The following is an 11,792-nucleotide window of genomic DNA, read 5'->3' as shown; positions in this document are numbered from 1 at the left end:
ACCTCTCCCTTCCATCACTGACGGTCTGCAAGAGGTGACCCAGGATTCCACAGGAGCTCTTGCCCTTCAGCAATTCCCACCCCCACTACAAATCCCAGGGCAGACAGCCCTCCCTGCCATTCTCAGGTAGAAACAAGGAGAGGAAAGGACAGGAGGGACATCATGGTCTGTCTAGGAATGGGTCACCCCAGCCCAGCCCAGCCTGCCCCACTCCTGCAGCCCTACATGCACTGGAGAGGTGATGCAAGGCTGCCTCCTCAGGCTGGCCCCTCTGCCTTCATGGTAATCTCAGCACCTCAAGGAGAGACCCAGTAAGTGCACAGGAAACATGGGAGATCTATAGGGCTTTCCAGGACCCTCTAGCATCCTGTGAGGACAAGGGCTGCCTGCTTACTTATGGGCATTAGTGCTTAACCTCAGTGCTTCTACAGAAGTGGTAGAGGGTGTCGGTTGTCATCCTGCTACCAAGGGTTGATTTGAGCCCGGTTAGAGTGAGCAACATCCCAAGAGCATCATGAAACAAACCCAGAAAGGAGCTCAGAGAGGTTAAGCATCACCATGCAAAAAGGGGAGTTCACCACAGCACTGAGCCTTTACAGCCTGAGCACTTTCCTACTTCCTTACCCCCTCCCTTATTTGAGGAAATGCCACCCCAGTGCAACCAGGCAGCATGGCAGCTAATTGCAGCATGGAAAACAGCACCAGCTTTGCTTCACAGTACAGTTTTGCCCTGCAAAGTGCAGACCCTGGGATTCTTTTTGGTCTGCAAAGCGCATTTACCAGGGATGCTACTGGTGTAGGAAGACACAAGGCAGTCTGGCATGCAACCTGGGCATCCTTCCTGGCTCTTCGTGCCACCAGGGGGAAGGACAAGCTGGCACCACACTGGGATATGCTGCTCCTGGCACTGTCAGATCTCCAGGGAAGTGGCAGTGCAGTCAAAGAAGGGTCCAGGGTCTCTCTCTTCCAGCTGTGCCAACAGGTTGCCAGCTGTGCAAGTTTGCTTTCCCCACCTTTTTCCCCAGGGACTTGGTAGGACAGCACAGTAGCAGGAGGGGGGCAGGGCCTCCCATCTCCTAAGGAAAAGCACAGGCATTCAGATAACAGCTTTATAGGGGAGGGATCTGGGGACTCCTCCAGATACATACAGAGGAATAATTACAAGTTAAATAGGATCCAAACACATATAAGTTAAAGGGTGGCACGTGCCTTGCAGCACCCTGCTCCTTCCAGGCACAGTCTGTGTCTGCCAGCAAAAAGACACCCAACAACACAGCCTGGCCCCTCTCCCTGGCTGGCTCCATCTGCCTTTCACAACACAGAGCTGATCTTCCTCTCCACGGCACCCATCTCGTCCTCCTCCTCTTCCTCTTCCTCTGCCCCCGAGCAAGACGAGTCTGGCCCAAAGCTCAGCTCGGCGGTGTTGTGGTGCAGGAAGCCTGAGTCAGGGCTGTGCCCCATGAACTCGGGGCTTTCGGCAGCTTGTCCTTGGGGCTCAACAGGCAGCAGCTTCTCGCAGGTTTTGCTGAGCCCTCGTTGCTTCTCAGCCTCCGCCTGAGCCCCCTGCTCCTTGGCCTTGCGACTCCGCTTCCACTTCATGCGGCGATTCTGGAACCAGATCTTCACCTGCCAAGGGAAAGCCCCCAGGGCAGAGGATGTACTCTGCCCCATCCTGTCCCCACTCACCCCCTCACCTTCCCTGCATGGAGGGTCCCTCCAAAACCTCTTCATTGAGGGGCATCCCATGGTGCTACAGGTTTGTGCAAAGAGGCTAAGGTTGTCACTGGGAGAGGAATACTGAGGGCTGCTGCTTTCCCCCCATCCAGCCTCCAGCCAAGGACATGCACAGGGACATTTTCATTTTAGCCCCAGAAAAAAAACCCCTCCCACAGCACGTTGAGGGATGGGAAGGCTCTGAAACACAAGTCGTGGATGCCAGGTAAAAAGAGGAGCAGAATTTTTGGGGTGTCCTTCACAAAAGAAGAGCCTGGAGCCCACCAGGCAGTCCTCTGCAGGAGATGCCCTGGAAGGGGCACTGATGGGAGCAGTGGGGTGTGGGTCTGATCCATCCCCCCAGGGCCAAGGTACCTGTGTCTCAGTGAGCATCAGCGATGTGGCCACCTCAAAACGCTTAGGTCTGGACAGATACTTGTTGAGCTTGAACTGGTTCTCCAGCTCCAGAAGCTGTTGGCTGGTGAATGCTGTGCGGGGCCGGCGGCACTTCCCCATCAAGCCAGATTGCGGGGCAGCTGTAGAGCAGACAGTGGGTAGGGGTGAGGGGACAGCAGACCTGTATGGCAAAACCCCTCAGCAAATCCAAGATGAGGAGGAAAGTGAATGTCTCCATCATCTCCCACCCCAATAATGGCTTTATTGCCTGATAGGAACCAGTGAGATATGTTATCAGGCCTCAGTGTACAACTGGGATCAGTGTTGTGACTGAAATTAATTCTCTTTTTTTATTGCTGGGCCGCACAGGTGGCAGCTCAACGGCCAGGGGCTGCGGCAGGGCTGTCCGTGAGCTCCGCTATCTCGCCCACAGCCCTTGAAGGCAGAGCGGCACTGAATCAGGAGGCAGCAGGAACAAAGGGACCTTTGAGAGTCCAGCATGGGGTGGGTGCCGCACTCTGTTTGATCCTTGCTTATCTCCTTTCCACTGGCTTTATTGTCCCCCTGGGGTTCAGCTTTTACTGCTTCTCCCAGCACCACAACAGCAATCAAACCCAGGGGTTTGCAGCTGGGTATAAAGTGCTGGAGCAGCAGGGAGAGGTGGGGGGGGGGTGGGTGGGCACTGATGTGAAAAGTCCTTGGCACATCCCTGCTGACACACCTTGGGCAACAGGTGGAGCATCCTGGCCCCAGAGATGTGCCCTACTTGGCAAGGGTCGCTACAACTCACCCACTTTGCTGGCCATGGGGCACCATTCATGTTATCTCCCCCAGATTACAGCTTTGATCCCAACCTGCCCATCTCCTGAAGTGTCCACCTAGCTCTTCACAAACACAGTGATGACGCATGAGGTAGGAATTTATGAAAGAGGCATTAATTGATCAGAACATGAGTTTGATCCCAAGTACTTGGTGGGTCAAACAGAGAGAACACAGGCTGGGCTGGGACTGTGTAAATTCCTCATGGGAGCAGGATAGACACAATCTCTTCCTGTGCCTGTAGCTCCTCAGTGCCAGGAGAGACAGCTTGTGGGACCCACCTTGGCCAGTTAAACTAGGGACTGACTGAATGGAGACACACTGTGCCAATGGTTCTGACACACACGATGCATTATTTTGCATATGAAACATATTCAAGGCTAAAATTAAATGAGAGGCTCAAAGGTTTTCCAGGACAAATACAGATGAAAGATGTCTCAGTTCTGCAGAGTTCGGCAGCAATCTGGGTTCTGACTGGCTGCAGATGCTCTGGCTGTACAAATCCTCGATGGAGACATGGGACCAAACATACCTGCAAAGGCTTCCTATGGCTAAGGAAAGGAAGTGTTATGGGAACTGGCACCTGCAGGGATGGGGCAGCCCAAGCTAACATCCTTTGCAGCTCCTCAGAGAGGGAAAGACAAGAGATGCATCAGGAAGAACTGGAGGGGAAATTCATTCATTCTGTGTTGGTGGGGGGCACAACACAAAGGAGCTCCAGGCAGTACCCAGCAGCCATGGGACTCTGGCTCCCAGCTCTCCTTTGCTGACAGAGACAGGAAGGTCGCTGGAGAGTCTGAAGCTCCAGAGTCCCCCCATGCAGTAGAGGCTGCACTGTGCAGGTTGGCTGTACCAGGTCAGGGAAGGGTCCCTCTGAGCAGCTCCTCTTTCTGAGCATGGTCTGTAAAAAATGTTTTGGAGAAAGAAAAGGGAAGAGGTTGTGTTCTCTCAGCATCCAGTAATCTGGGAGTTCTGTGCTTTCTGGAGATGGAGGGTCCAGGGTTGAAGAAATATCGTATTCCCAGTCTGAATTCCCACTCCAAAGCAGAGAGCCCAGGGCTCAGCTCCTAGGGCATTGTGTCCTGGCTCCAGGGAGCACAGAAATCCTTCAGATCACCCTGAAAGGCTCCTCTGTGTCTCCTCTAGCAAGGTCATATGTGACCAGACTAAAACCAGATGTGGCAAGAGTAGAGGCACAGAAGTGCCTCACCGAAGAATCTCAATCCCAAAAGCAGTGCAAGTTTGGTCTGTCCAGCTCTGATCAGAGGAGCCTGAAAGGCAGCTTGCTTTAACAACACCCTCTCAAGGGACTCAGTCTTCCCCAGGTAAGCTGCTGATGACTGCTTGGTCTAGCAGAAAAAAAGAAGAGCAGAAACTTTGTCCAAAAGTCACATAAATCCAAACAGGATGTATCTCAAATAACTACCAATGCAGGGGACTGATTTTTGGAGCATGGTCCTACTGCCAGCCCAAATTCTCAGTGTCCAATTCAGGTTTAGTGCAGTGTGTCCATTACAAACATTGTACAGACCCTGACTTCCTTGGAAACCCACCCTCCCTCCTGCCCCAGCGCTGACAAAAAAGCTTGTCTTCAAACTTGTCTCTGGTGCTGTCATACAGTTCAAGCCACCACAAGTCCAATGCCCAGCCTACAGAGGTGTGGCTGGCCACATAACCTGTGACCTCCTTGGACAATACATCCTTCAGCAGCTATTATTATCTATCACACTGCTCCCCACTGTGACTTGTTCAAGATTTGGCCTGCACGCAAGGTGGGGTAAGCCCAAGCCAATACAGCTGACCTTAAGCTACCCAGAGCAGCAGGTTTTCATGGACCTGAATGACCAGTATCTCTGGCATCAGCTCTGCTCTTAGCTTTCCTAAAGGGCTCTAGCTCCTTTGTGTGGAGAGAGCATGAAGGAAGAGGGTCTGCAGTTTTTCACTGGGTAAGGAGCAAAGGGACGAGGCAGAAGTTGAGAGTGAGGGAATGAAGCAGGTTCCAGCTTCCCATGGAAAGAGGAAATTATGCCTTGTGGCTGTTGGTAGCTCCAGCCTATCCTGCCAGTGTGCTTTGTGGAGTCCTGTCCCTCCCTGTCATGTGGCAGGCTGTCACATGGACAAAGAATCCTCCCAAGGGTTGCACAGCAAGCATCGCCCCAGGGCTTACCTCCTCCAGTCAGTGTCAGCCAAGGTGTGAACCCATTCCTATCACAATCAGCATCTCCTAGAATGAATATCCCTTTGGGAAGGCTCTCCACCTTATCCAGCTTCTTCCAGAAGACCAGTGACTGCTTCAGCATCACACCTTTGCTTGCCAAAGGATTTACTATCTGCTGAGCCATCTCCTCTAGCACAACATCCAGGATTAGAGCTTTTCTCAACATCCCTTCAGCCTGGCAGAGCTCGGACCCCTGATGGGTCCCTGGCATCTGGCTGCAGTATCAGTAAATAAATTGCTTGGCCTGGGGCCAGGAATGTCCTCCGAGTCTGAGGCCAGGAGCTCTGCAAGGCAGCTGCCTCCTGGATAATTAGATAAAGCTTATAAAGAATTGTTGGTTTATTTGATACAGTTCCGTCTACTTGATAACAGGGGTAATCCTAGGTTGTTATTAACTCACTTGTTTTTAATTTGGTTTGTTTAACTGTAGTTCACTTAACTCTGTGCTCTGGCAGATAAAGGAGAGGAAATTAACACCCTGACTGCTTTAGGAGGTGTTTCTCCAGATGTCAGAGCTGGAAGGGACAGAGGTGGTCTCAGCATCAGGGTCATCACCAGAGGCTTTTCCTGACCTGCCAGCAGCCCTGGCCGTTATCGGTGTGGGGCAGCATACATAAGGGCACTTGCTACCTCTGTTAGTCCCTTGCTTGCTCCACCATTAAGCCTCGATTGCTGCTTGCCAGCTGTTTCCCAGCCCGTATTTCCTACTGACACCAGACCACTGTACACCTGGTGAGCCTTGGAAGGCATTGCTTTTCGAACAAGTTTGGTAAGACTTATCCTGCCTGCTCTCCTAGCCCAGCACAGCCCATCAGCATGCTCTCTGCCATCAAAGGCAGGATCTGATCTGGGCTCCAGGCCATCAGGCTAGTGAGTGCGTGATGCAAGGAAATGGTGTGCGAGGAAAGCCATCTAAGCACCAGGTCCCTCAGAGAGGATCCTCTGCTCTCCCTGAGAGTCTACAGCTGTATGTCTCTGCTCCCCATTCCTACAGCTCTCAGCTGCAGTGGGTGTCTGCACTTAGCTCCCACCACTGTACTGCATTTCCACACTGACAACCAGTGCAAATAAATCCCAGCTCCCAGAAAAACTAATAGGCATGGCACTCCAGTGCCAAATGCTCCCCCTGTGTGGTTCAGGAGGTGCTCAAAGCCCCAGAATAGGGACCCAGGCTGGGGATATCAGAACCTGAGCAGGCAGCATCCCTGCTGTATGCAGCAAGGGCACGCCTGCTCCTGCACCCAGGCCTTCCACAGCCCTCTCGCTCCGCATTGCAGCAGAGGCAGCAAGGCACTGCATGCGGCTCTGCACAGACAGCTAGCCACGGAGGCATGGCATCTGCTTGCCTCGCAGCAGGGGCACTGCTCTGAGCAAGGCCAGCACCCAAGCCCAGGTCAGGTTCCCAAGGGTACCACCTGTCTCAGACCATCTCCCTGGCATTCTACATCCCCATACACAGGTGATAGCAGGGAGAATGTATGCAATGCATACCCACATAGCTTGCAGTTCATGAGCTGTCCCGCTGCTTCCCCCACCCTGACTGTCCCCAGGAGATCAAACTAAACCATGCCTACAAAATATCTCTACACGTTTATTCCAGAATTTATTCCTGGGATTCCCTATAAATAAATCTCAAGGGTGATCTCCCTCTGGAAGGAACCACAGTATGTCCTAGGAGGCTTTCAGATTCATTTCTTACAGCCATCTGTCCATTGCTACTAGGAGAGTTCAACATGACTGACACCAGCAGCATTGACACTTGTACTCAGTCACTCTGGAGACTTCAGCCAGGCAGGTCTGTCCATCTAGGCTGGTGGTGGGACAGGGTATCCCACAAATTACGGGGAGCCCATAAGCCCTGTGCCAACAGTGGGAGGCTCCTGCTCAGCTCACCACACTCCTCAGAGGGATGAGGAAGGGTTGTGGAGGCAGCACATCCTAGGCAGGTGCCCCTTCCTGTCCCTGCTTACCAAGACCATTGTCCCTGTTTCTACACCATGGCCAGCACACTGGGGCAATATGAGCCCAGACACAGGCAAAACATGCAGCTGGGGCCAGTCCTGGTAACTACAAAGAGAAGGCATGCTGGAAATGAACCTGATTTCAGAGTTTCAGGGAGCCCACAAGAGCCAGGGCTGAAGACACACTTGAGAACCCTAATGTTAACAATGGACAGCAATAAGGGTCTAAAGAGGAACGAGGTTATGTCCTGCACAGCAGAAGTATTTAACAGGACACTCTAGGGAGAAAGAATTCCCACTGCAAAGGGCTCCCCAGAATTGGGAACAAACACCTTTTAGTAAGGACATTGAGACAGCAGTCTCCCTGATTTAAAAATCCACAGCTTTGGTAGCTTTCACTGCATCCTTGTTATACCTCCATGAGTCTACCCTGCCTGGGGTCTCCAGAACCCAGGTAAGTAATACCTGGGTCAGAAACTGCTTTTCCTTCCTCTGAGCTTCCATAGGAGCCCTGTTTTGTGTTTCCCACAAGATCCATTGTCATTCTTGTCCAGTGCATTCTGCAGAGCTCCCTTCACAAGCTGTTCTCATGCCCATAATTTAGGATTTGATTCCTTTTGGTGAGGTTTTGGATACAACCAGCTGTAGAGCAGATCCTGTTTCTGAGAGGAATGTAGCCAATGTACAAATACCTCTACATTATCGCAGCCAGAAGCTGTGCTCAGGGCCACAGGAACAGATGCAGTGGAGCATTCTCACTCTGGTGAAGCACAATTCTGTATGAAGCTACCAGGATGCTGAGATACACCAACAGACCCAGACCCTTCAAGGATAACATGACCACTGCAGAGGAGCAGGAAGATGTTTCACCTCCTAACTAATAAAGATTTATTTTTTCTTGTCTTAGTGACACGTTTAAGGAGTGCTCCATAACACTGGAGGCTTATTCTACACCTCTAGATTCACAGATGGACCTTTCCTAAAGTCCAGGGAAAGCCAGGTAAAGGGAGACAGAATGGGAAAGAAAACAGCCCAGTTCCCTTTAATGTGGCCAGGAATAATTTAAGGTAGGAGTAATAAATAGGATGTTTCACGTTAATTCTTTTTTTTTTTTTTAAACACTACTATTCGTCCAGCCAGTTTCATCCAGCCGTTTTTTATTATTATTATATTGTAAATGGGCTCCCAGCTTTGTAAGACACTATGCTCAGCTAACAAAATGGGATACTCTGACGGGGATTTATTAACCAGTCACTCTTGCTTTAATGCCCACCTTTGCATTGACCATCAAAGGGCAGGATTCAGGTCATACTGCCAGGGGTGCCAGCGACAGTCCCCAGCTGGACAAGTGCCTGAAGTCAATTCTTGTGCCGTCCGTGCCTTGCAGGACCTTGCCCATCCGTGGCCCATCATAGCAATGTGGGATATTGTTCCTGCCCGCAACCCTAGTCGTGCCCGCCAGGAGAGACTGGGGCAGGGCTGGAGCCGAGCACGCTGTCGGGCCGCCCGGCTCCCGCAGCTGCGGCCAGCAATGAACTCACCGGCCCCTCACCCCCGCGAGCCGAGCGCGACGGTGGGCAGGACCCGGAGTCCCGGTCCATCCCTGGACGGGAGCTCGATCCGGCCACGCACCCAGCAGGACTCGGGCGGGTTCGTTCCCAGCCGCACCTGGAGGGATTTATTCGTTTCCCGGTACAGGTTCTTGCCGCTGTTTCTTTATTTTCGTTTCTTTCCCGCCCGGAGGAGCCCAGCGAGCCCGCGCCGCCGTGCGGAGCCGGCAGACTCGGTCGGCGCGGTTCCGCTCTGCCGGCAGCGGCGCGGACGGTGCTTCTCGGGGCTGTTCCGAAACACCGAACCTGCGTTAGGCGAGACTTTGCCCTTCGGATCGGTTCCCCAGGGCCTCAGAGCCCTCGAAGGTCCCCGGAGGGCGAGTCATGTCCCCCCCAGTAGTGGGATCCCCCCCAACCCTGCCGGGCTGGGAAGTGGGTCTGGGCACAGGAAGAGCCAGGCATCCGGGTCAGCCCAGAGAGCTCAACGCCTCTCCGGGCTCCCGACTCGAACCACCGGAGGGCCTCAAGGGGCGGGTTCGGAAACTTCAGTCCCGGGTCGCCGCAGGGATCCGCACCCTGATGTGCCGGCGGACGCCCCGGGGGTTGGAAGGGCCGAGAGCCGCGTTCCGCCTGGCGGGAGGGTCAGTCCCGGGTCACTCACCGTTGAAGTCGGAGAGCCTCGGCACCAGCATGCCGGCTCGGATCCAGTGCTCCAGCGGGAAGGAGCCGGCCACGGCCGCCTTCAGGTGCTCTGCGCCGGGCGGCGGCAGGTGCGGGATGCCGGTGTAGGCGAAGGCAGGGTGCTGGCCCCCCAGGGACGGGAGCGGGTACACGGCGGGCGGGTAGAGGGCCGGCAGGGCGCCGAGCCCGGGGCCAGAGAGGTGCAGCAAGCCGGGCTTGGGGATGAAGCCGGCCGGGGCGAGGGGCGCAGCGGCCGGGAGCGCCCGCGGTGAGGGGGTGTCGGAGCGGCCGGCGGGGCCGGGGCTCGCCGCGGGGCTCCCGGGGCTCAGGCCCGGCGGGGAGGCGCTCCGCGCCGGCTCTTCAGCCAGGAGCGCTTCGATGCGGAAGTTTTGGGACTTTTCCATGGTCTTGTGCATGGCCGTGCCCCTTGCGGAGCCGTCGAGCTCCCCGGTTCCCCACCGCTCCCCCGCCAGGGCACAGCCCGGCCGGCCACCCCGGGCCAGCCCCGGTACCGGCGGGCATTCACCCGCGGGGCCGCGCCGCGCTCAGCGGGGCTGCCCTCGAGGGCAGCCCTCCTCTCCACTCCGCCTCCCGGGCACTCGCTCGCCCGACGGCACTGGGGTGGGTTTTAACCCCCCCTCCACCTGCCCCAGCTCCCCATTGGCTCTGCTCCGGCCCCCCGCCCCGCCGCCCTCCTCCGGCTTCCTCAGCCTCCGGACACAGCAGTGGGCACACAACAGGGACTGACTCGGGCTGCTCTGCCCCTTCCCCAGCCCCTCCACACCCAGAGGTCCCCCCTAGCCTGCAGGACCCACCACCCAGGGCGCTGAGCCCATCACCCTGATCCAGAGCACCATGGCAGGGAAGCAGGTCTATGGTTGCAGCAGCTGGAGGAGATCTGGAGAGACTAGACAGACTTCAGCACGGGTAGGCAAAGCCCTGCTGGGTTCCATTGCTGCCCTGGCACCCTGGAGCCCCCAGGCACTTGGACGGCGGAGTGCTTAGCCAGGAGGGAAGGAGAGGCGCTCACTCACCAGCAGGGTCCTCTGCATCCTGTGAACCAGGGATCACCACCAATGCCCAGCTGTGCTGTTTCCCACTGCATCACTGCGATCCAGGGAGATCAGTGGACCTGAGCTGGACACACACAGGACCACCACCCTCCATCACCCATGTCGGTCCAAGATGCCAACACAACAGGTGCATACAGACAGATTATTACTCATTTGCTTGGTATTACCCTTCCTAGACAAGACACAGCTTGGAGAACGTCACCAGGGAAGGACTGAGAGGAAAGCCTTGTCTGCTCTGGGAGCTGTGGGTGAGCAGGAGCAGAGCTACCCCAGATCCCGTAGCACTGGCCTTCAGGGAAAGGCAGAGTGCATGTGAGTGCTTTAGTGATCTCTGCTGTTAAGGGTCTACATCTCTGTGTCTCTGAATGCTACTTTTTTGTGTCCTTCTGACACAGTGAGACATGCCTCTGCTTTTCAGTGCCCTATAGTGGGTCCCACTCTTTGGAAGGGAAGTAAGGCAGCTGGTATTGCCATGCCTAAATGTAATAACAGCTAAAGGAAGTTCTTCTCCCTTCAGCATTTCCAGCACTGCTCTATTCCTTGAGCAAGAGATGGGCCCACCGCACTGTATCCTGTGTGCCACAAGAGGCTGCAAGTAGATGCCCAGAGAGAAGAAAGGCAGGGTCATACAGGGTCTTCCCCAGCCTTCTATGCTTTCTCTGCTCAGTAACCCCAGGGACTTCTCTTCCCTGCACCAATAGAGTCTGGTATGGAGCCTGCTGATCTCCCTGCACACATCACCCTGCTGCGGTCCCATGTGTGCAACAACTTCCTCGTTCCATTGCCTGAGCCCAGCACCAAACATGTTCACTGGGTAGTCTGGGATCTTGTGTGGGAAGAGACACACCATAGCCCTTCTCCAGATGCCTCCCTGGGACAGAGAAGGGCAGGAATCAGCCCCATGGAAAGCTCAGAGCTGGATTTGCTCAAAAGGGGATTTGGGGTGGATGTCACCCCACAGTAATACACCTGACTTGGCCAGAAGATACGGAAGGTGGAAGTGTTCCTTTCCCCCTCAGCTCAGTTGTGCCTGCTGCTCCACCCTCTCTACCATCAGGGAGGCTATAGGACTCCCCTCTTCTACCCCCAGTCCATCCCCTTCTGCTTTCCTAGGACATAGGCCAATGTCCCTGCAAGCCAAAGGACTCTCCCTTGAGCATTTCCAGCACTTGCTCTCTCTCCCCATGTGAATAGCCAAGCAGGAGACATGGACAGGACAAGATGTGAGAAGGAATGGAGCAGGCTGACTCCCAAGCCCAGTGGGAAACTACAAGAAATATCCAGGGAACAGAGAGTACAGTGAAGGTAGAACAACTCTTCCACTGCAGATCTATAGCCTACACACTCCAGGGTGCTTCCTTGTCTGAACCCCCAGGACTGA

General features: G+C 54.8%; 1 protein-coding gene across 1 annotated transcript; it reads right to left on the bottom strand.

Moving 5' to 3' along the window:
• Positions 1–1,095: 1,095 nt before the first annotated feature.
• On the bottom strand, positions 1,096–9,948 carry LOC146434764 (uncharacterized). The gene is made up of 3 exons (XM_085066757.1): positions 9,319–9,948; positions 2,089–2,249; positions 1,096–1,626 (listed from the first exon to the last, which is right to left on the bottom strand). The coding sequence occupies exons 1-3, from the start codon at positions 9,752–9,754 to the stop codon at positions 1,312–1,314; spliced, it is 912 nt and encodes a 303-aa protein (XP_084922883.1). The 5' UTR covers positions 9,755–9,948; the 3' UTR covers positions 1,096–1,311.
• Between the last annotated feature and the right edge of the window lie 1,844 nt (positions 9,949–11,792).

This window comes from Lichenostomus cassidix, chromosome 7 (assembly GCF_008360975.1).
Source record: "Lichenostomus cassidix isolate B80296 chromosome 7, HeHo_3.0, whole genome shotgun sequence".
NCBI lineage: Eukaryota > Metazoa > Chordata > Aves > Passeriformes > Meliphagidae > Lichenostomus > Lichenostomus cassidix.
The sequence above is the reverse complement of the archived record's forward strand: the minus strand, read 5'-3'. Positions and strand labels throughout refer to the sequence as shown.